Source organism: Megalobrama amblycephala, linkage group LG14 (assembly GCF_018812025.1).
Source record: "Megalobrama amblycephala isolate DHTTF-2021 linkage group LG14, ASM1881202v1, whole genome shotgun sequence".
NCBI classification, from domain to species: domain Eukaryota; kingdom Metazoa; phylum Chordata; class Actinopteri; order Cypriniformes; family Xenocyprididae; genus Megalobrama; species Megalobrama amblycephala.
In genome coordinates this window covers 8,914,937-8,938,726 of record NC_063057.1, presented here as the reverse complement: position 1 = coordinate 8,938,726, position 23,790 = coordinate 8,914,937, and the positions used below count along the sequence as shown (strand labels likewise).

The window sequence follows — 23,790 nt, the reverse complement described above, 5'->3', positions numbered from 1 at the left end:
GTCATATAATTTGTAATCAGTAATGGTGCGTTCAAGTCCTCCTGGGAAGTTCGTATTTTTGAGGTGGGCCTTACAGACGGTAGTGCCTTCTCTAAAATAAGTACACAAAATAACAAAATGTAGAACAAAGAATGTGCATTGGTTGTATGTTGCTTTTTAATATTTTTAATTAATTTATGAAGCCATTGTAAACTTTAGCATTACATATTATATTGTTATATTAGGATGATATCGTATTTTTTGCTGGGAATCAGCTTACTTCGTTGTAACTAGAAAAGCCTGACAATGTCACTGCTAAATACCTATAAGCATTGTGGTATAGGTAATAATAAATAAATAAACAAACGTAGGCTACATGTAACATAGTCTATGTGCATGTGTGCATTATCACCTCGGTGATGACATAATTCACCTTGACAAAAATCCCTTACGGCATCAACACAGCTATGTTCGTTATTCGTTCTAATTTTTCAGGGGAATATTCTTAAAACACTAATCAAAGTAATATCATACCTTCTGTTCTCTTCTTTTTAAAGAACGTCAAAAGACGCGCTTGGACCATTTTCGTGATCCTTTTGTAAGGGGGATCTTCTGTAGCCAGAGGCTCCCACACAGTGATGAACAAGTGTCTTCAAACACTAATCCACCACTGTGTGCATGTGCATTCCAACTGATGTTATGCATTTATTATTTCTGAATTGGCTTCTAATTGTCCAACTCTGAAATTGACATTTTTACTTGACAAATAAAATGTTATATTTGATTTACTCTGGATTCTTCTGAAATCATTATGACCGGTAGATTATTGGAGTCCATATTTCTGCAAATCTGCGTCAGGATAGATTAAAACTAAAGGTTCAATGAAAGGAGCATGTGGGCACATCATGGGACGTTTTGATTGTTGTCTATCAACTGGCTTAGCAAGTTGCAGTACCGTGACTAAGAAAACTGTGTTTTTGTATGAACAAGCATGTGGCGGTTCGACTCAAATGCATTAGTAAACTCTGGACCCTCTGACTAAGATCAGAACTGGCGAGTTTGTGATCGTGAAAAGAACTCAACGGCCGAAGTGACTTTTCTAAGTGATATGGGTCCATAATGAAAGAATAATTGAAAATATGAGATAACCAGAATAATCAAATATCTAAATTAATACATAACAAATGATTAATTTGTAATTGGAAACACAACCTAAGAGTCATAATCATTTGAAATTGGAGTCAGATTAAACGAGTGAAATTAAGTGAACTTCACAGAGGCGCTGAAAAGACATACACGCGTTAACCTTCTCCCAGGCCGTCGAATCCCTTTTTTTCGGCCAATGAGGGGTTCCTTACACTTTTGAACAAGCGTGAAAAATGACGAAAGATTTCTTGAATCAGAGCTCTGGCGTGACTCTGCGCAGCACGTTACAATACTGAGTTCTGATTGGTCAATCGCTGTTATTTGTTAATTAGCATAAATAGAATTTTAAAATTTGATAGGTTTTGCATAATAGCTACATATCACTGTTAATCTAAAAGGGATGGGGGGGGATCCCCTAGACTGGGTAAACCCAGCCTAATCTGCCGGCGATTTGATTTCGCCTGGCAACTCAGTCTGGAAACCCGTACATTCATTTCTACTGCTTCTGTTACACTTTTGTGGGAACCAATCACAGACTGGCTTATCCACCTTTTTCGCTATTGGCGGGTATAACACGATGACGTCTACCCGTCTCTCGCACGACCATCAATTCAATTCCTTTTAAACTCTCGACGATGCTGAATGACTTCTTTAGTTTAGCAAACAAATCACTTGAGTGGGTGTAAATACCACTCACTTTCATGTTGTTTTTTTTTTGCACAACCTGCAAAAATCGCTCGATACATTTACATTTACATTTATTCATTTGGCAGACGCTTTTATCCAAAGCGACTTACAAGTGAGGAGTACAACAAGCGAGTCACCATGACGAGGCAAATAGACAAGAAGTGCTCATAATACAAGTTATAGGCAGTGCTCAGATTATCCTAAGCTACAATAGAGAGGGATTAGAGGAAGTGAAAGGATAGGATAGGATAGGATTTTTTTTTTAAGATGAGGTTAAGTGCTCACAAAAGAGATGGATTTTCAGCTGTCTTTTGAATATTGCCAGGGATTCCGCATTCCAGATGAAGGCAGGAAGATCATTCCACCAGCAAAGGACAGTGAATGAGAATGTTCTGGAAAGTGATTTCGTGCCTCTCTGTGATGGTACCACAAGCCTTCGCTCCTTTAATTAGCGCAGGCGATTGATACCATCGATACCATTGCTGCTTCTGCAAACCGCTGATCAATGCTACAAACCAATACAAACTAAGCCTGTCTGGAGTTTTCACGTCGCTCTGCAAAGTACGTCACCCGGATCGTTAATCTGATTGGTTGAAGGACTATCCAATTGCGTGAATAATGCTTGTTGATCACGCCTCTTGTGCGGTAGAAAAACATGGCAAACTCCCCAGACCAATGTTCAATTTTAAATTGAGCTTGGTCTTGGTCTGGTGATAGCCAGACAAGGGATCCCCCGCATCCCCTCTCAAACTGAGTCCTGGAAGTGTGCCTCCCATTTTGCCAGCTGTCCCTCTTTGTAATGCTATGAATTAAACTCTCATCCTTTCATCTCTCTCATTGTTACTGCTTAATGTTCAGATCATGTGAATGTGAGGTTGGCTGGTGGTCACAATCGCTGTGCTGGTAGAGTGGAGGTTCTTCATAGAGGTCAGTGGGGAACAGTGTGTGATGATGACTGGGATATGGCTGAAGCTGCAGTGGTGTGTAGAGAGCTGGACTGTGGAGAACCTGTAGATGTTCTGGATGATGCTCATTTTGGACCAGGATCAGGACCAATCTGGATGAGTTTTGTCAAGTGTACTGGATCAGAGTCTACACTGAAGAACTGTGGATCAGCAGGATGGGGCAAACATAAATGTGATCATAATAAAGATGCTGGAGTCATCTGCTCAGGTCAAGTATTTGACATGTTCAAATTAATATCTTTGTATGATTTTTTTTTTGTGCTTCCCTATTGACTTCTAATTTTTAAAGAAGTTTTTTAAAGAAGAATTTTAAAATGTTGACTTCAATAATAAATAAATTTCACATTGATATTTTTGTTCTTTTTTGTGTTTTTACATTATTCATTATAAGACTAAAAATAAAATGGCTTCTGTGTACAAATCTTTATCTTGAAGCCCCATAAATAACCATGCTTTTGTTGATCTGTGTTGTCTTATATGCAACAATGATAATATTTAAATTGTATACATACCTGTTCACACAAGTATTCTTTTTAAATAAATAATTTGTTGATTTGTTTAATTTCTGTTCTGTTGCTTCTTTAGGAGTCAGGCTGGTTGGAGGTTCTCGCTGCTCTGGGAGGTTAGAGATACTTGATGATCAGACGTGGGTTTCAGTGTGTGCTGCTGCCTTTGACCAGCAGGATGCAGAGGTTGTGTGTAGAGAGCTGGACTGTGGGGCTCCTGTACAGGTGCTGGGAGAAGATGCTTTTGGAAAAGGAGACACTCAGATGTGGACACAAGAGATTCAGTGCAGAGGAAATGAGTCTCAGATTAACCTCTGTCCAACATCACCATCACATAAAAACAACTGTTCTTATGAACACGTCATTGGTTTGCTGTGTACTGGTAACAGTTCAAAGCACAACAAATCACATTTAATTTAATTTCATTTCATTTTATAATAACATTTTAAATGTACACTAGCTTTTTTTCTTACTTTCACAGACATTATAAATGTGAGGTTGGTTGGTGGTCACAGTCGCTGTGCTGGTAGAGTGGAGATTCTTCATAGAGGTCAGTGGGGAACAGTGTGTGGTGATGGCTGGGATTTGGCTGATGCTGCAGTGGTGTGTAGAGAGCTGGACTGTGGAGAACCTGTAGATGCTCTTGGTGATGCTCATTTTGGACAAGGATCAAAACCGATTTGGATGAAAAATGCAATGTGTACTGGCTATGAGTCTATGCTTAAGAAATGTAGACTCATACAATCAGTTGATATTAATATGTGTCTTGAAAAGAACGCTCAAGTTATTTGTTCAGGTAAGCTAAAGCTAAAAATCCTTTCTTAATGTAAAAAAAAAAAAAAAAAAAACTAATTGCACCAAAGCAGTCATACTTTAATTTTTCATGACCGTTTTCCACCTTCTTTTTGACCACATGAACTGTTCATTTCAGACTAATTATCAGAGACCTTGTTAAAAATAAACTTTAGAAGCTTGTTTCTAACTCTTCTAATTTAATGCTCTGGGGGTGCGGTGGGTGGGGGGTAGCTTACTTTCAAGGATTGGGAAAACGTTTTACTGACATAATGTTTTCCTAGTAAATATCTTTTATTTCAGAAGATAAAAGAAAATATGATTTCTCATTATATATTGATTTTATGATTGATTCATTATTGAGGTTCTGTAAATTTTGTTCTTTCCTGTGTTGTTCTTTCAGAAGTCAGGCTGGTTGGAGGTTCTCGCTGCTCTGGGAGGTTAGAGATACTTGATAATCAGACGTGGGTTTCAGTGTGTGCTGCTGCCTTTGACCAGCAGGATGCAGAGGTTGTGTGTAGAGAGCTGGACTGTGGGGCTCCTGTACAGGTGCTGGGAGAAGATGCTTTTGGAAAAGGAGACGCTCAGATGTGGACACAAGAGATTCAGTGCAGAGGAAATGAGTCTCAGATTCACCTCTGTCCAATATCACCATCATATAAAACCTGTTCATATGAAAATGATGTTGGCTTGGTGTGTGCAGGTTTGAGCTTTTTTTTTAATAAACTGAAATCAAATTTAATGTTCCCAAAATCTACACTAAATATTTGTTCATTTTATCATAGTTTTTTTTTTTTTTTTTTTTTTTTTAATATATATATATATATATATATATATATATATATATATATATATATATATATATATATATATATATATATATATATATATATATATATTTCCTAATTCTTTCCCTTTGTTCATATATCTTTTATCTCTCTTGATTCATTTTATAGACAGTATGAGAGTAAGGTTGGTTGGTGGTCACAGTCGCTGTGCTGGTAGAGTGGAGATTCTTCATAGAGGTCAGTGGGGAACAGTGTGTGATAATTTCTGGGATTTGGCTGATGCTGCAGTGGTGTGTAGAGAGCTGGACTGTGGAGAACCTGTAGATGCTGTGGGTGGTGCTCACTTTGGACAAGGATCAGGATTGATCTGGACAAATCGCAAGTTCTGTTCTGGATCAGAATCTACATTGAAGAACTGTGGAACAGTAGATTGGTGGTTTAAAGACTGTGATCATACTAAGGATGCAGGAGTCATCTGCTCAGGTAACCTGTTCTAAACCCAGCTCTGTTTTTACATAACTAATAAACCACCTGCTTCAAAGGGATAGTTCACAAAAAAATTAAAATTCAGGCATCATTTACTTAGTGTCTTATCAACGATATATGACGATATATATCTATATATCTATATCTATATCTATCTATCTATCTATATATCTATATATATACAGTATATATCCCTGTAAAGCCCACTGTTGCAGAAATACATCACTTTCAACAATTTTTAAAAAAGGCTTGCTATATATATATATATATATATATATATATATATATATATATATATATATATATAATTTTTTTATTATTATTTTTACTTTTATTATATTGAAAAGAGCACCAGGATATTCTGTAAAAATCCCCATTTATGTTCCATGAAAGAAAGTCAGATGAGTTTGGATTGACATGAGATTTGATTATTTTACTCCTTTAATAAGTGGTGTTTTGTGGTAATGACAAGAATTACACATTTAGATAACACACTGAATTCAAATGTTTGTTATCTCTTGCTACTTCAGGTGTCAGGCTTATCGGAAACTCCAGTTGCTCTGGGAGAATTGAAGTTCTTGATAATCAGACATGGATGTCAGTGTTAGGCCTGGGACGGTTACCGCATTACCGCAATACCGCGGTCACGTGACGCCTACCGCGGGTCTAAACCTGTAACCGTCATCACCGCACAAAAAAAAAAAAAAAAAAAAAAAAAAAAAACATACTAAAGCATAAAATACAGGCGGATGACTCATGAGAAAGCCAAAAAAGCAGGACCTCAGTTTTTAATTGCACGGAGCTTATTCTGCTTAACACAATTCTCTCACGTGGTTGCGCAGCCGACAATTGCGCATTTAAGCTACTATTCCATCGAAACATGGCAGAGAGGGCTAACTTGGTGGCAAAGCCAAATGTCACGTCGCCAATATGGGGACATTTTGGCTTTGAACCCGATGAAAAAGGACTTCCAGGCAATTTTAATGAGCCCATTTGTAGAATTTGCTACAAAAAGATTCCGGTATCACGTTCAAATACGTCCAACCTGAGGACGCATCTTCGAATCCATCATCCGGCAACATTTGCTGCCCTTGGGAGCACAACAAGTGCTTCGTCTGAAGATCGGCCCACAACCTCAGGCCAGGGACGACAGCTGGGCATCGCAGACTCGTTTGCTAAAGGGACTAAGTACCAACGCGACAGCCATCAGTGGCGAACCCTGACGGATAGTGTGACTCGCCTCCTATTGGAGGAAAAGTTGCCATTTAACTTAGTCGAGAAACCAGCCTTTAAGGCGATGCTACTGGCCTTCGACAAACAATATGTCCCCCCTGACAGAAAATACTTTTCAAAAAAGGCAGTACCAGAGAAGTATATGAAAATGAAGGACAGTTTGACACGCGAGTTAAAGGACGCTGACCATTTTTCTATCACAACAGATATGTGGTCAAGCGTTAACATGATGCCCTATATGAGCGTGACAGTTCATTACCTGAACACCAACTGGGAGCTGAAGTCAAGGTGTTTGGAGACATCCTTCATGCCAGAAAGTCACACAAGTGATAACCTCTCCGAGGCTCTGCGATCAGCTCTTAAAGAATGGTCTCTGGATGAGAAGAGGTTGGCTTGTGTCACTAGTGATAACGGAGCAAACATTGTGGCTGCGGTGAGAAAACTTGGATGGGGATGGCTACCATGCTTCGGCCACAACCTCCATTTAGCCGTCACTAACTCCATGAACGCAGAAAAAGAACGCACTGCCCGGGCCATGGGTTTGTGTCGAACGCTTGTGAACGCTTTCTCCCATAGCTGGCAAAAGAAGCAACGGCTTCAGAAAGAACAAACTGAGCTGGACCTGCCTCAGCACTCCTTAGTACTGGTAAGTTTGAACTCTCTTCCAACTCTGTTTTTGGAAAGATTGACTACAAATAGGCTAGGCCTGCGAGATTTAATTCAATATAATCAATAAATAATCTATTGTAGGCAATTAAACATTTAAGTATGTGATTCTGAAATTCCATTTTCATTAAAAGGCCATCGAAAAAGATATCCAGGCTTACAATCACGGCAGTGTGACACTTTGTTAAATTAAATAGCATTCGTTAAATTATAGCCTTGAACCACACTGAGACCAAAGCGCACACGAGATATAGGCTAAATAAATATAAATATGTAAAAATATATAATATAAATAATATTTATATATATTATAGATTTTTAAATATTTATATTAATTTAGCCTATATGTCTACATATTTATATTAGGCCTACTCTATATGCCTTCGTTAAATAGCCTTCATTAACCACTGAGACAAAAAAGCGCACACGTAATATCTATATAAATATTAATATAGCTAAACATGTACAAATATGTAATATAAAATATAAATCATATTAAATATAATTCATATATTATATAAGTAATATAAAAATATGTAAATTTAAATAATGTTAAAGCAAAGTCTATCCTAAATGTGTTTTAATTTGTTCACAGGATTGCCCCACCAGGTGGGGAACAAAGCAAAAAATGATTGCGCGCATTCTTGAACAAGGCCCTGCCATTCGGAGGGTTTTGGATGACCGGCGCACACAACACCTAATTCCGACGTGGCAGGACATGGAGGTCATGGAATCGGTGAATGCAGCCCTGAAAAAAGTTGCCGATTTCACGGATGCACTGTCTTCTGAGCGAGCAGTGACTGCATCCTCTTTGAAACCGGTGCTGCAGCTAGTCACCGAGGATCTGCTGCTCCCCGCTGAGGAGGACACCCAATTGACGCGCAACCTGAAAGAAAAAATGTCTGCCGTTTTGATGGAAAAATACAGTGCACCCTCAACTCAACAGCTATTGGCAAAGACCGCGTTTGTCGACCCTAGGTATAAGGACATTGACATTTCTGACGAGGTGAAGGATGAGCTCATGCAGGAGATGATGAATGTCCCCGAAGAGCAGCGTGATGACGGTGATGGAAAGGGAGCAAGTGCACCCAACCCTCCCAAAAAACCGAATCTGGCTGACTTACTTGGGAAAAAAAAAGAAAAAACATCTACTCCGACCCCCAAGAGAATTCGTGTAGACACAGAGATCAGAAGGTATTTGCAGGAGGAAGCCCTGGATTCCCACGCAGACCCTCTTGTCTGGTGGCGGGACAATAGTGTCCGATTCCCTCTGCTTTCCAAAGTAGCCCGAAAATATATGACCATTTGCGCTACAAGCATTCCCTCAGAACGTGTGTTCAGTGCTGCAGGTAACGTCGTTACGTCTTTCAGGGCCTCCCTTAAACCTGACAAAGTGAACATGCTAGTTTTTCTAGCAAAAAATATGAAGGCTGGGATGTAAACCATAGCGCCTTTCGTTTTGCCAGCACTTTTTTTTCAGACATAATTTCTGTTCTAAATGTTCTTATTCTAAATGTGAAATAAATGTTAAATAAATGTGTTCCTTATGCTCAATTGCCTTAGCCTCTGTGTGCGCAAAAGTCGTTATAGTTTAAGTGATTGTTTGATGACGACGACTGTAGCCTAATCTGAAGATAAAAATATGGAAAATAAACATGCAAATTAATATCTATTACTGATCAATACGATAAATAAAAATGTGTTTGTTTTGTGTTTGGTTTACCGCAATACCGCGGGAATTTATTGCTTTTCAACCGCGGTAAGAAAAATTCAATACCGTCCCAGGCCTAGTCAGTGTGTGACGCTGCCTTTGACCAGCAGGATGCAGAGGTTGTGTGTAGAGAGCTGGACTGTGGGGCTCCTGTACAGGTGCTGGGGAGAAGATGCTTTTGGCAGAGGAGACGCTCAGATGTGGACACAAGAGATTCAGTGCAGAGGAAACGAGTCTCAGATTCAACTCTGTCCAACATCCTCACACAAAAACAGCTGTTCACATGATAATTACCAGGGGCTGTTCTGTGCTGGTGAGTTAAAATAATATGAAAGTTATATCACACCTTTTACTCATAGGGTGCATCTCAGTCAGATCCTTAGTTCAGTAGTCAGAACACTGACCAGGTCGCCAGCCATTTTAAAGGCTGTTTCAATCACAAAATCTTTTGAGTGCACTGGAATGTTTGCTCCCTAAAAATCCCACAATGCACTCTAAAAAACAGATGCTAATCTTAGACGTTCCCTTAATGGAAATTTTGAAGTGCAAAACAAATAGCAAGAACCAACACAGTATCAACACAATATCTTCATGATATGCGATAGAAGATTTGAAAAGACAAATCGTTATTTAATATGTCAGTATAAACATCAGTAGTTAGAAAGTGAACAGTCTAGTTAATATTTATCAATGAAAGTGTCTAAAATGTTGCAGAGATATATAACAACAAAGTATATTTCATAACATATATTAAACAGCATAAAAAATGTCAAAAAAGATATTGGTCCTGTGTGTTGTTGATAAATACCAGTGGTGAAGTTTTACGACACAAGCACCAAGTCATGTCAGCAGAAAATGAGTAATCGGTGTCCGAATGTGTCGTGAGCCAGTGAGCTTTACAAGTGTTCGATTTTTTGTGTACACAATATACTGATATAAAAACTAGTGTGCTTATGGAGATGCACCCATAATCTCTATCTGTATTTTTCTGTCACTTAGATAAAAAGAATGTGAGGTTGGTTGGTGGTCACAGTCGCTGTGCTGGTAGAGTGGAGGTTTTTCATAGAGGTCAGTGGGGAACAGTGTGTCATTATTCCTGGGATATGACTGAAGCTGCAGTGGTGTGTAGAGAGCTGGACTGTGGAGAACCTGTAGATGCTCTGGGTGGTGCTCATTTTGGGCAAGGATCAGGACCAATCTGGATGGTTGGTGTGTTTTGTACCGGATCAGAATCAGCATTGAAGAACTGTGGGTCAGCAGGATGGGGTAAACATTCATGTACTCACATTTATGATGCCGGTGTCATCTGCTCAGGTGAGTAATTTAACTGGTTGCCCATGAATTTGTTGTGACATAAAGAATATTTTGTTTGGAAAACTGTAAATGTTTGTATGGTTATTGTATCATTCATGTCATTCATTCATGTAATATGAACAGGTCATAAAGCTTCCAGACTCTTTAATGGATCTCACCTCTGCTCTGGGAGGTTAGAGGTGTTTCATAATCAGACGTGGGTTTCAGTGTGTGCTGCTGCCTTTGACCAGCAGGATGCAGAGGTTGTGTGTAGAGAGCTGGACTGTGGGGCTCCTGTACAGGTGCTGGGAGAAGATGCTTTTGGCAAAGGAGATGCTCAGATGTGGACACAAGAGATTCAGTGCAAAGGAAATGAGTCTCAGATTTCATTTTGCTCAATATCATCATCACACAAAAACAGCTGCACCAGTGACAATAATGTGGGACTGATCTGTTCAGGTAAATCATAAATATTCAGTGTCTCTTCATTTATATTTATACAGTATATCTGCTCTGTCAACTGCATTATATTTTATTTTAAGACTCTGTTCTTTATTCAGGTTACACAGAGGCCAAACTGATGAACGGTTCAGACTCTTGTTCTGGAAGAGTGGAGCTTCGGTTCATCAGTAAATGGGGCACAGTGTGTGATGCATGCTGGGATATGAGAGCTGCCAGTGTCCTCTGTAGACAGTTGAATTGTGGGATTGCTGTGTCTGTTGTGGGATCGGACTGGTTTGGAGAGGGAAGTGGTGAAATCTGGGCTGATGTGTTTGATTGTGACGGGAATGAAACAAAACTCTCAGAATGTTCCATCTCTTCATGGAGTCGAGCTGAATGTTCTCATAGACGAGATGTTGGAGTCATCTGCTCTGGTAAACTTGTTTGACACTGAGAGCATTATGATACTGGAAAACTCTCTTTATAATATAAACACTTTCTCACTATGTTCCAACACAATTCTTTATTTTAGTTAAACGTCAGATCTTCTCCTCAGATTCCTCTCTGGCTGTTCATGATGGTCTGGTGCGGTTGTCTGGAGAGAGACAGTGTGAGGGGGAGGTGGAAGTTTCCATCCATCAGATCTGGAGGAGAGTTCTGCTGGACTCCTGGAGTCTCACTGAATCCTCTGTGGTCTGCAGACAGCTGGGCTGTGGCTCTGTGCTGAACTTCTCCGGCTCCTCTTCATCCAGTCCTGAACACATTCATGAGTGTGTGACGGGCTTCCAGTGCTCTGGGAGTGAAGCTCATCTGGGGAAATGCAGCTCTCCACAAACTCTCAACTGCAGCTCCACACAACAGCTGTCAATCACCTGCCTTGGTGAGAAGAGCAACATCTGGGCAGATTCTTCAGTTGTTAGTGATCACTAATGTGTTTCTCTTTCTCTGAATATCAGGTCACGGGTCCATCAGGCTGGTGGGTTCTGGGGGAGACTGTGCAGGGAGGCTGGAGGTTTTTCACAGCGGCTCATGGGGGACAGTGTGTGATGACTCCTGGGATATTAAAGATGCCCATGTGGTGTGCAGACAGCTGCAGTGTGGAGTGGCCCTCAGTAACCAGCAGGTACCAGCCTGGTTTGGTCCTGGTTCTGGACCCATATGGCTGGATGAGGTGGAGTGTGAGGGGAATGAGACGTCCCTGTGGAGCTGCTCTTCTCCAGGCTGGGGAAAACATGACTGTCAACACAAGGAGGATGTAGGAGTCGTGTGCTCAGGTTAATAGTACTCAGTTGTGAAAAACTTTTATTCAGAAACATTTAAAAACTACATTTTATCTTTTTATCATATTTTTAATTTAATATTTTTTGGTTATTTCAGTCATTCATATATATGTAACATGGTTGAAATGAATGGGGTTGGATGAGAGCTGATATAGTGTTCATGTTTCCATCTAGAGTTTAAAGAGATCAGGTTAACTGAGGGCTGTGAAGGGAATGTAGAGGTTTTCTACAATGGATCCTGGGGTAATGTGTGCTGGAACCAGATGGACAGAGACACAGTGAGTCTGATCTGTCAGGAGCTGAACTGTGGAAGATCTGGAGTTTTTTCCAGTTCTATACCAAGAGTGGAATCAGCTCCTAACTGGCTGGATGAAGTGAAATGTCGACCACATGATTCAAATGTGTGGCAGTGTCCATCTTCACCCTGGGGACAGAATGACTGTGGTGAAGATGAAGTGGCTAAAATCTTCTGTTTGGGTAAGACTGATGGATTTTCTATGTCTAAAAATATAACAGTAGTAATCTTCCTTTAGCTAACATTACATTATATGATCTTGCTTTTATTCATGCAAATGCTTTTAAACCATTCAAGCGTGACAAAAGAGAACTAAATGTCTATGAATCTTCTGTCTGTATGACACACACACGACTCACGCACAGAAAGCCACATCAGACAGTATGCTGGCAGTCACTTGAATGGACAACAACACACAAATTTATGCCAAAATGCCTAACAAACCTATTGGTGTCTGTCATTAATGTTAATGTTAATCAAAGAACAAAAGAAAAAGACAAAATCACTCACTGCTCTTGACTGAATAACTTTTATAGTTTTAATAAGGATTAATCTATATTTAATTTATAATTTATGCAGTGAAAAATGTGAAGTGTTTTTGATAACTTTATTCAGTTTCTGTATATTCCCTACCTGTTAGATCAAATGTTTAAAATATACTGTCTTTATGTTGTTTCTACATTAATTTTGAGATGAAATGTGAAATTAATAATACTGTATATAACAATATATATTAAAACTTGTTTAATCATGATTAATTACAAAAAATAAAACTTTTTTTTTTTAAATCTGTTTGACAGCACTAAATATAATATTGAACTTGTGATTACAGAACAGGAGAGTCATGAGTCTCCTAGAAGCTCTTTGTCATGCTCCACATCTCCACATCAGAGACAGTGTTCAGGTAAATTAATTTGATCAAAAATACTCCCCCTCCATTGAACCGATTGGTACCGTCCAACCAATGCGCGTCGCACTTTCACCAAAACAACGCGAGTGGCGCTCTACTGTTTGAATGAGAGAGAGTACAGGTAGCTCAAAAAATGAAGAGAACCGCTGCCCAGCCGACTATATTAAACTGCTGGTCAAAGAGAGACGTGAAAAAGAATAAAGCATGTCCTGAGAAGGAGGTATGAGGTACACTCCACATATATTTTAGCTAGCTAATCCATTACAATTCAGCCATAACTGTGTAACTGCAACCAGTTACCAAAACAGCCGTCTGTTTTGTTAGTTCATGTTTTAATAGTGTCTGTATTTATGACAAAAGTATTCACATCGGTGTTTGTTTTCTTCCTAAATTAATCTGACTTTTGAATGAATTGGCTGAATGAACGATTTAAGTGACTGACTCAATAAAAAAAAGCGAATCGCTGCCGCCTACTGGCGGTTTCAATATTTAACATAATTTCTTTCTTTTTAGAATCACAGTTATGTTAGAATTTGATGAATGATTATACATAAATTTCATAAAGTTATGATAGATAGATAGATAGATAGATAGATAGATAGATAGATAGATAGATAGATAGATAGATAGATAGATAGATAGATAGATAGATAAGAAATAAATTATCCAATAAACGTTACACACAAAACAGATTATTATTTTTTTAATAAAAAAAATAAATAAATAACAGACAGCATACCAACATTCAACCCCCCCAATGTTCAAACCAAATCTACGCCCTTGGTTCAGAGTAATCTCACCACACTGTAGGTGTCGCTGTTCTGACAGAACTCTGTTGGCCAATAATAATGTGTCTATTTGACTGTGATTTAGATCATGTTCCTCTCAGACTGAGTGGAGGGGAGGGCCGGTGCTCTGGGAGGCTGGAGGTGTATCATAACGCTGTGTGGGGCTCAGTCTGTGATGATCTGTGGGACATCAGCGATGCTCAGGTGGTCTGCAGACAGCTGGATTGTGGAGCAGCACTGAGGGCTGATGGGAATTCAGTCTTTGGTGCTGGTAAAGGTGTTGTGTGGCTGAACAGAGTCGAGTGCAGAGGGAATGAGATTCACCTGTGGGACTGTCCTCTCTCCCTGAAGAACCACACTGACTGCTCCAACAAAGAGCACGCTGGACTCACCTGTGCAGGTCACAGAAAAACATTAAGGAATATTAAATCAATCATTTACTTTGATTTGATTTTGAAAGTGTTTGTCTGTTTTGACAGATTTGCCAGATTTGTCAGTGTCCACTACTCCTGCCACAACATCATCATCTTCTCCTCCAGTTTCTCAGACAGTGAGCTCAACATCAGTCTCTCGTTCACAAACTCCTCCGTCTCTCTCTGTGCTTGTGATTGTACTGGGAGTTGTGCTCTTACTGCTCTTAGTGCCACTGCTTATACTGATTCAGCAGAACAGAGTGATGAGGAGAGGTAGGAGAGATCCAGAGACTGTCATATTGTGTCTTATTCAGTGTGTGATCAGTCATGTGTTGTGAACTGACAGCAGGTTTGTCTCTCTACACTCACAGCTCTCTCTAAGAGGAGACACAGGAGCACGACTGAGGCCGTTTATGAGGAGATTCATCACAGACCTACTAACAGACACAGTGTCTTCTCTCAGAGGGGTGAGTAAGTGTCCCATTTGTGGGACTTTGTTTGAGTCACTTGTAATGATATAGGGTTAGTACTAAATGATCCAAATGATACAGAGATTTTGGCGGATTTGTAATTGTGAACATGTCTGATGATTTTACTCTAATAACAGGAAGTGTCCTTTCTACCGAACAGCATTCTGGGTATGAAGATGCTGATGAGCTTCTTTCAGGTTAGACGACAAAAATAGAATTATGTTACCTACTACATACAGAAAATTCACTTAAGTTATCTTAGAAGAGTATAAATTATATAAATCATTCAGCACATAATAAGAATTAATAATAAATATAGCTGCGAGCAGCGATGGCGGGCCCAAGCCCGGTGGCACCGCCACCCCGGTGGCTTCAGGGCAACTGTGCACAGCGGGCAATAGGCACTTAAAACGGTTAAACATCAAAGGACTATGTCAAATTCACTCCACATTTACTGCACTACAAGGTGCCACTATAGAGCCCCTCCTCCCTGCCCATTTTCAAAGGATTACATGTGCCAAGTTTTAACATTATTCTGATGAATTTTGAAGCAAATCAGGTAAAAATAAGAGGGTGATCTCAATGTATGCTGAAAGTGACACATTTTCTGCTTCCAGTTGGTGGCGCTATTACTTTGAATCACAATAGTCACATCCATGTGATCAGCCTTGTACAACGAAGACTAAGCCGAAGTTTCATCAAAATCAATTAATGTATGCAGAAGTTATAACACTTTGTTTCCCTTTTCTTGCCATAAATTCGTTGCCTCGCCACGGCCAAACCGTTTGAGATATCCAAAATCCGTTTGCAATTAAACAACTTCAATGTGTTAGCAACAAGTTAAAAAAAGTTTGGTGTAAATTGGATAAACCCTGTAGGAGCAGTAGTATAAAATTCATAGCCTGTTTTTTCAAAAAATTAACATTCAAACCAAAATAGCTGACTTCCTGTTGGTCGGAGCTAATGAATGTAAATTAGAAAATTGTCCGGCTTGATGAGAACAATATGTGTACCGAGTTTGGTGATTGTAGGAAAAACTAACCCCCCCACTTTTGTCAAAAGGTGGCGCTACTGAGCCCCTCCACCACGCCCATTTCTATGGCTTTGTCCATGTCTACTGGTTGACAATATTGATGTGTGTGTCGAGTTTCATGCAATTTGAAGCATGTTAAGAGCCTCAAAAACACTCAAGAATATTATTACAGTTTGACCTGTTGCCATGGCAACAATATTTCAAATATCAAAAATCCTGTCATAGGTCTACATCTGCTGTGTATTGACATTACACTGATGAAGTTTGAAGCAAATCAGGTAAAAATAAGAGGGTGATCTCAAAACATTTCAAAAAGTGATACACTTCCTGCTGCCAGTTGGTGGCGCTATAACTTTGACTCACAATAGTCACATCCATGTGATCAGACTCCTATAACGAACACACTCGTGAAGTTTCATAAAGATCAATATATGTATGCAGACGTTATAACACATTTCCTGTTTCCTTTTTCTCGCCATAAATTCGTTGCCTCGCCACGGCCAAACCGTTCGAGATATCAAAAATCCCCTGGCAATTTTTAATCATCAGTGTCTTGACTTCATGCTGACCGAGTTTGGTGGCGATCGGATTAATCGTCTAGGAGGAGTATATCAAATTCCAGAGCATGCGTTTTTCAAACAACCCTTAATAGCTGACTTCCTGTTGGCGTGGTGTTTAACTTAGAGCACGAAAGTTGTTCGGCCCGATGAGGTCTATATGTGTACTGAGTTTCATACTAATACGTGCAAGCGTGTTTAATATATGGACCAAATTTTCAGACTTTTTTCAAGGGGGCGCTGTCGAGCCCCCCTGCCACGCCCGGGTACCAGCCTCTCCGGCGTCCTAATGGCCGCGGATTCCAATGTGTGTGCCAATTTTCAAGAGTTTTTGAGCATGTTAAGGCCCCCAAAAAGCCCCGGAAGACGGAAAAAAAAAAAAAAAAAAAAAAAAAAAAAAATAATAATAATCCTTAGAAGAACAAGAGGGCCCTGCGCGAATTTTCGCTTGGGCCCTAATAATAACAGTAACAATAATAATCATGTATGTATTTTCTTTTTCAAAGCAAAACCTGCAGTAGGAATGAAGACTGACTACTATAACGATGTCACCACCACTGAAGGGCCAACAGGTCAGTGTTAACTGATCAGAGAAATTCACTTAATATAATTGCCTATTTGGCCTGTGAATTAGTTTCTGTTTAATAATTTAGAAGAGAAGAAAGCCACACAAGACAATTATGATGATATAATCAATCCAAAACGGAGACAACATGCTACAGGTTTTATATATATATATATATATATATATATATATATATATATATATATATATATATATATATATATATATATATATATATATATATATATTAATGGATACATTTAATTTTTCATCATTTTATTGTAGATGACTTAGCAGAAAACTATGATGATGTTGTCATCGTACAGCAGTTCTCCAATGATAAAAAAGGTGTGGGTTTCAAATGATATTTTTTTTCTTATTTTTCATTATATTATAGTAACATATACATTTTGAAGGCTTTTTTCATGTAATTAATACTAGACACATTTCTATCAGAGGATGTTCAGGAGGAGTATGATGATGTGAAGAACATCATGGAATGAGTGACATGTTTGGTATGTTATTGACATCTTTTTACAGAATAATTTTGCTTTAGCCTTTTATAATAGCTTTATATTAACAATTTATCTTGTTCTATCAACTTCTGTTGTCACAATGGCTAATTTAAATGGACTGAAAACATTGTGTTCATTATAATGCTTTTTAAAGAATGTTGATATATGAATTTGCTCTTGTTTTTTGATAACAGACTATGATGATGTGGAGGAAGATCCAGGAAAACATGGAAGGGTTGTATAACTCAAACCACACCCACCACCTCAAATCAAAGTTTTTAAGTGGTCTGCAGAGTTTGTGTTTAAGATCCTATACACTGTTTTTTTTTTTCCTGATGTTTTTGCAGGTCATGCATCTTCTTCTTCTTCTTCTTCTTTTTTGTTTGGTAGTTCATAAGAAAAAAAAAAAGTTCTTTTAGCTTTAAGCCGCCACAACCACAGTCTTTAACATGTCATAGCACCATAGATTTGCTTAATTGCTGTTTTGAATTGATGTCCATGTTTTCTATTAAATAGTTTAATGTAGACTATGTGCAAGGATTTTTTTGTTTGTTTGTTTTTGTTTTTTGGGAAGGCTGAAACATTTTATTTCAACACACTGTGCTTTTTGTACAAAAAGAAAAAGTTTCTGAGAAACAGAGCACTAGGGGAAACGCCTCCGCGGGAACCAGTGCCAGAAACACATATCCAATCTCTGCAATGGCATATTGACTGGCGACAGCCTGTGATGTCATAACCATGCAACCCGGAAGTATATAATGGGCGCCAAGATAACATCATCCGCTTATCGTCTGAAGGGACTGTGTGCAGGAAGGCCCAAAGGCATGGCTAAGAGACGAAGCGTCTCGTTCCCTGTTCTCAGGGAACCATGGTTACATGCGTAACCTGAGACGTTCCCTTTTGAACAGGGAACTCACGCTGCGTCAGAACTCTAGGGGAACGATATACCCATGCCGTCATGCTGAGGGTAGTGCATGCCAACGTATGGCAGTGACATCTGTCAGAGTCAGGTAAATTCAAATGAAACGCCAGACCCACTCGGCCTACAGATTAGAACTGGGCTGTCAGTGACAGTGCTCCCAGCAGTCAAAGCCTCAGTTATAAGCCTCAAAGCGGCCTCCATATTCTACATATGAAGGGCTGCCAAGGCCACACAAAGGCCTGGAACCAGCTACTTCCACAGAAGGGGTACCTTTTAGGGAGCATGGCTAGGGGACCCGAAGGCACCCCAGCCAGTCACTTCTCAGGGGAACAAAGTCAACCCCGAATGCCACCAAGGAGGCTGACCTGGCTTCTAGCTGTACTAGTAACCTAGTCTTTCAACAACCTATCTATTTCCTCAGAAACAGTCTCTAGTCACAGAAGTCTCATGAAGAGACATCCAGAAAGAGGGAGTGCAGAAAGGGCAGTAGACAAACACCTCTATGGCAAAATTTATTGGCTGAATGTAGTCATTGCTAATGCACTATGCACCTACTTATTGGAGGCTGGCTCTCAGGGAGGCCTGTTGAGGCCAGCTACCTGATAGCTAGCTGTCCAGGGCCTACAACACTAGGGCTCGCCCACAGGGAGGCCTGCTAATTCTCAGAGAGGCCTGCAAAAGCCAACAAATGAAAACAACCATTCCAACCGCGCTGCTGGTTACTAGCCCTCAGAGAAGCCTGCTGAGGCCTACTATCTAAAGCAAGTCTACGTGCACCTTCCAGAAAACCCATTACTGCTGGGGACTAGCCTCCAAGGCAGCCCACTAGGGCCAGCTGCATCCACACTGCTGGGGCTCGCCTTGAGAGTCCTGCTAAGGCCATACAACTGATAGCAAGCCAGTGCTAGCTGCCAAGTACCCAAATACTGGGGATTCGCCCACAGGGAGGCCTGCTAAGGCCAACTACCTGAGCAGATCTTCTGACTACCAAGTTCCAGCAAGATAGGGCTAAAAAAGTACCCACAATATTGGGGACTCACTCACAAAGAGGCCTGCTAGGGCCTACTTATCAAATAGCAAGTCATTGCTAGCTGCTAAGAGCCCCACAAATATTGGGGGTTCGCCCACAGGTAGGCCCACCAAGGCCTGCTACCTGACAGCAAACCTCTGCTAGCTGTCACATACCCAAAGTGCTGGGGACTCGCTCACAGGGAAACCTGATAAGCCCAGCTACCCAGAGCGTGTGTTGTTTCTACAGCATCCACACTGATGAGGTTCACCACAGAGAGGCCTGCTAAGGCCTAATATCTGATAAAAACATATTAGCTATCAGGAACCCATTTACTGGGGGCTGCTCGCAGAGAGGCCTGCTAAGGCCAGCTACCTGACAGTGCATGTGCTGGCCGCTAAGAGGGGACTCACACTGAAGGGAGGCCTTTTAAATCCAACTACCTTAAAGCGAGTCTAGTAGCAAACACACCTAACTCTGGGACCTATCACATCGCCAACAAGCAGTGTACTCAGTAAAATCACCTTTTACCCTTTAAGAAAGGGGAGTACAAACATACACCAACATGCCCTGGAGGAGGCCTAACCTAAACTACTCCAGACGAACACGTTCATCAGCTCGTGGCAATGCTCGGGCTACAAGGGAGCATACTAAATGACCAGCTTGAAGTGAAGCTCAAAATACTGCTCGACCTGAGCCACAATGGTGAAGGGCAGATAAAAAACAGAGCTATAAGCGGAGCTCTCTGATAACACCTTTTATTAACAAGGAAGTACAATCCACATGACACTGAGAATGCAACAGGGTGAAGGCCTACCATAGATACAATATCTGTGCTCAGCCCTAGGGGAATGGGGCCTTTTATGGAAAAAGCCACCCACAATCAACCCAACGCTTGAACGTCCGTTCGTCGGGCTTAGGAGAGTCTAGCTTGGGACATTGGGACACTTTATAATATTAAGGTAGAACTACTGTACTCACATGAACTGTTTTAAATATGTCTTTAGTACCTTTCTGGATCTTGAGAGGTTCAGTGACTGCTGACAATAGAGGCCTCACTGAGCTATCAGAAGTTTTCACTTATCTCACCATTTATCAAAAATATCTTAATTTGTGTTTTGAATATGAATGAAGGTTTTACAGTACAGATGTAGAACGACATGAGGGTGTGTAATAAATTATATTGTTTTCATTTTTGGGTGAACTAACCCTTTAAATCTTGTAACGTGGCCTTGTAATATTTTATTTTTTTTTAATAATTTTTTATTTTATTATTTATGTGACCTGAAAGTCAGGTATGAGGGACATTTTTTACTTTCCATTAAGAAAAATCACTTAGAAAGCTCTCGTCCACACTGTAAAATACCCAAAGTATGAAGATGCAGTACAGGGTGCTTTGGCAGATATATACTGTAGTACTGACTCTCTCTGCTGGTGAACAACATGCTTATCTTCACTGAATGAGAGTTATGGTTTTTGTGGGCCACCTGAAACCACTTTTGTGGAATTAGGTCAATTTCACATTAGTCAAAGCAATGATTTCACACACATGTGAGGTTATTATATTATTTCACAACAAAGGTTTCACAAAATTAATTTTGAGATGTTTTCCACCCCTCGGTGTAATTAGGGCTAATGTGGGCACTGTGCTCTTGCAAATGTTTACTAAATTTTTTAAATGCCATTTTACTATAGCATTCATTTTACAGAGTTGAATATTACGTGTTAATGTCATGCTAACATATGTATACACTAATAGACAGTGTTTAGGACATTTACAGTTAGTTATCAGTGCTTTTATCTCATCTCTGCAGGTGTTGGGCTTTGATGCTGTAAATAAACTGGAGAGTTTCCTGTCTCCTGTAAGTGTCGTGTGTGTGTGTGTAGAGGAGGAGTTCATCAGCGCTGACAGTTAGATATATATGGAGAAAGTCATAAAGACCTCATCTGATTTGTCACTGAAGTTGTTTGATGGTTTCCTCTGTTGTGTCTAATAAGGTAACAGCGAGTGTGATTGGAGGGTGTTGGACCTCTTTCTCTCTCATTAAGGGGTGTGAGAGGATGTCTGTACTTCTGTATCATCAGTGCGGAGAAGCTTGAACTGGATGTTGAGTTAATCAAGCAGAGAGAGATGGAGAGATGCCTGACACTTATCTTACTGTCTTTAGCTGTAAAACTCATCACAGCTGGTAAGTACACATGAACTTAAAGAGATTGTTAATTCCAGAAATTTTCTCAGATTATTTTATTCTTTAAATACTGAAAATTAAGCTTGACTGCAATGTGATGTCTCAAACAACAATATAATAATAAAAATACTGCATAGCAAGGATTTGTTTTATTATTATTACAGAAACCCTAAGAGGCTTGCATTATTGTTTTTCCTGTCTTGTTTTCATTAGATCTCATGCTCAGTTTTCACATGGCAAAAAAAAAAAGTATGTAATTTTGAACACATTTTCTCTAGTCAGCTGCAAACTATTTAACTGCAAACATCATCACAAAAGACAGATGAGCCAAAATGTTATGACCACCTGCCTAATATGCTTTTGGTCCTTTACGTGCTGCCAAAACAGCACCGACCCGCTGAGGCATAGTCTCAATAAGACCCCTGAAGCTGTGCTGTGGTATCTGGCACCAAGGCGTTAGCAGCAGATCCTTTAAGTCCTGTTGCGAGGTAGAGCATCCGTGGATAGAACTTGTTGGTCCAGCACATCCCATATATTCTCAGTTAGACCGAGATCTGGGAGTTTGGAGGCCAGGGCAACACCTTGAATTCTTTATCATGTTCTTCAAACCATTCCTGAACAATGTGTGCAGTGTGACAGGGTGTATTATTCTGCTGAATGAGGCCACTGCTGCCAGAGAACACCATTGTCATGAAGGGGTGTACCTGGTCTGCAACAATATTTAGGTTGGTAGCACGTGTCAAATTTACATCCACATGAATGCAGAACTTTGTCCAGAGCATCACACTCCCTCCACCAGCCTGTCATCATCCCATAGTGCATCCTGGCATCATTTTCCCAGGTAAATGGTGCACATGTACATGGCCATCCTCATGATGCAAAAGAAAACAGGACTCATCGGACCAGGCGACCTTGTTCCACTGTTCCAAGGTCTGGTTCTGATGCTCGCGTATCCGTTGTAGATGCTTTCAATGGTGGACAGGGGTCATCATAAGCACTCTGTTTGGTCTGCGTCTTTGCAGCCCCATTCATTGCCGTTTCAGAGATACTCTGATCCAGTCACTTTGCCATAACTTGTCAAAGTCGCTCAGATCTTTATTATCTTTATTTCTCCTGAATCCAACACATTGTTTGCGAGAACTGATAGTTTGATTACCATTTAATCTACTTAGACCTTAATATATATCTTGTTAGATGATCAACAATATTTGATTCACCTGTGACTAGTCATAATGTTTGAGCTCATCAGTATATAACCATACGGATATCTTAGTCCATCACATTGACTAAAAAAAGAATAATGCATGGCACCTATCAATCAATTTCTTTATATAATACCATTTAAATAGCTAAAGCTCCTTCTCCATCTTTCTTTTGCTTTTTCTCAATGTTTAGTTCATGTGAATGTGAGGTTGGCTAATGGTACCAGTCGCTGTGCTGGTAGAGTGGAGGTTCATCATAGAGGTCAGTGAGGAACAGTATGTGATGATTTCTGGGATTTTAAAGATGCTGCAGTGGTGTGTAGAGAGCTGGACTGTGGAGAACCTGTAGATGCTCTGTATGATGCTCATTTTGGACAAGGATCAGGACCGGTCTGGATGAGTTATGTCATGTGTACTGGATCAGAATCTACACTGAAGAACTGTGGGGGATTGGGATGGGATAAACGTAACTGTGATCATTCTAAAGATGCTGGAGTCATCTGCTCAGGTAAAGTATTTTACATATTCTAAGTCATACAGTATTTATGTAAGACATTTGTGCTTTCTTATTTGTTTAATTCAAAGACTAAAATAAAATTGAGTTGACAAATCATGATCTTGAGGATTTATAAGTGAATATATATATATATATATATATATATATATATATATATATATATATATATATATATATATATATATATATATATATATATATATATATATATATATATATAATATGCCATGTTTTTGTTGACTGTGTCTTATGCAGAAGTCAGGCTGGTTGGAGGTTCTCGCTGCTCTGGGAGGTTAGAGATACTTGATAATCAGACGTGGGTTTCAGTGTGTGCTGCTGCCTTTGACCAGCAGGATGCAGAGGTTGTGTGTAGAGAGCTGGACTGTGGGGCTCCTGTACAGGTGCTGGGAGAAGATGCTTTTGGAAAAGGAG

At 39.9% G+C, this 23,790-nt stretch overlaps 3 protein-coding genes across 3 annotated transcripts; all 3 read left to right on the top strand.

The window, feature by feature from the left end:
* Window positions 1-2,668: 2,668 nt before the first annotated feature.
* Window positions 2,669-6,039, top strand: LOC125245447 (scavenger receptor cysteine-rich type 1 protein M130-like). Its single transcript, XM_048156046.1, has 5 exons — window positions 2,669-2,985; window positions 3,363-4,079; window positions 4,479-4,778; window positions 5,032-5,346; window positions 5,880-6,039. The coding sequence occupies exons 2-5, from the start codon at window positions 3,968-3,970 to the stop codon at window positions 5,999-6,001; spliced, it is 849 nt and encodes a 282-aa protein (XP_048012003.1). The 5' UTR covers window positions 2,669-2,985; window positions 3,363-3,967; the 3' UTR covers window positions 6,002-6,039.
* A 177-nt stretch (window positions 6,040-6,216) lies between these two features.
* On the top strand, window positions 6,217-8,989 carry LOC125245431 (E3 SUMO-protein ligase ZBED1-like). Its single transcript, XM_048156017.1, has 2 exons — window positions 6,217-7,228; window positions 7,844-8,989. Exons 1-2 carry the CDS (start codon window positions 6,230-6,232, stop codon window positions 8,687-8,689), a joined length of 1,845 nt encoding a protein of 614 aa, XP_048011974.1. The 5' UTR covers window positions 6,217-6,229; the 3' UTR covers window positions 8,690-8,989.
* A 168-nt stretch (window positions 8,990-9,157) lies between these two features.
* Window positions 9,158-17,956, top strand: LOC125245573 (scavenger receptor cysteine-rich type 1 protein M130-like). The gene is made up of 16 exons (XM_048156229.1): window positions 9,158-9,272; window positions 9,959-10,273; window positions 10,397-10,711; window positions 10,813-11,127; window positions 11,250-11,573; window positions 11,650-11,967; window positions 12,148-12,450; window positions 13,101-13,172; window positions 14,052-14,366; window positions 14,446-14,652; window positions 14,751-14,846; window positions 14,987-15,046; window positions 16,946-17,011; window positions 17,290-17,352; window positions 17,461-17,519; window positions 17,714-17,956. The coding sequence occupies exons 1-15, from the start codon at window positions 9,158-9,160 to the stop codon at window positions 17,505-17,507; spliced, it is 2,931 nt and encodes a 976-aa protein (XP_048012186.1). The 3' UTR covers window positions 17,508-17,519; window positions 17,714-17,956.
* The last annotated feature ends 5,834 nt before the right edge of the window (window positions 17,957-23,790 follow it).

What these genes read in the sequence shown, in the direction of transcription:
- LOC125245447 (XM_048156046.1), top strand. Translation starts at nt 3,968, where the DNA reads ATGAAAAATGCAATGTGTACTGGCTATGAGTCTATGCTTAAGAAATGT. An exon ending in TGTTGGCTTGGTGTGTGCAG is followed by an intron (nt 4,779 to 5,031) that starts GTTTGAGCTTTT and finishes TTCATTTTATAG; the next exon opens with ACAGTATGAGAGTAAGGTTG. An exon ending in TGCAGGAGTCATCTGCTCAG is followed by an intron (nt 5,347 to 5,879) that starts GTAACCTGTTCT and finishes TTGCTACTTCAG; the next exon opens with GTGTCAGGCTTATCGGAAAC.
- LOC125245431 (XM_048156017.1), top strand. Translation starts at nt 6,230, where the DNA reads ATGGCAGAGAGGGCTAACTTGGTGGCAAAGCCAAATGTCACGTCGCCA. An exon ending in CTCAGCACTCCTTAGTACTG is followed by an intron (nt 7,229 to 7,843) that starts GTAAGTTTGAAC and finishes ATTTGTTCACAG; the next exon opens with GATTGCCCCACCAGGTGGGG.
- LOC125245573 (XM_048156229.1), top strand. Translation starts at nt 9,158, where the DNA reads ATGTGGACACAAGAGATTCAGTGCAGAGGAAACGAGTCTCAGATTCAA. An exon ending in GCTGTCAATCACCTGCCTTG is followed by an intron (nt 11,574 to 11,649) that starts GTGAGAAGAGCA and finishes TCTGAATATCAG; the next exon opens with GTCACGGGTCCATCAGGCTG. An exon ending in GTTCTCCAATGATAAAAAAG is followed by an intron (nt 17,353 to 17,460) that starts GTGTGGGTTTCA and finishes CATTTCTATCAG; the next exon opens with AGGATGTTCAGGAGGAGTAT.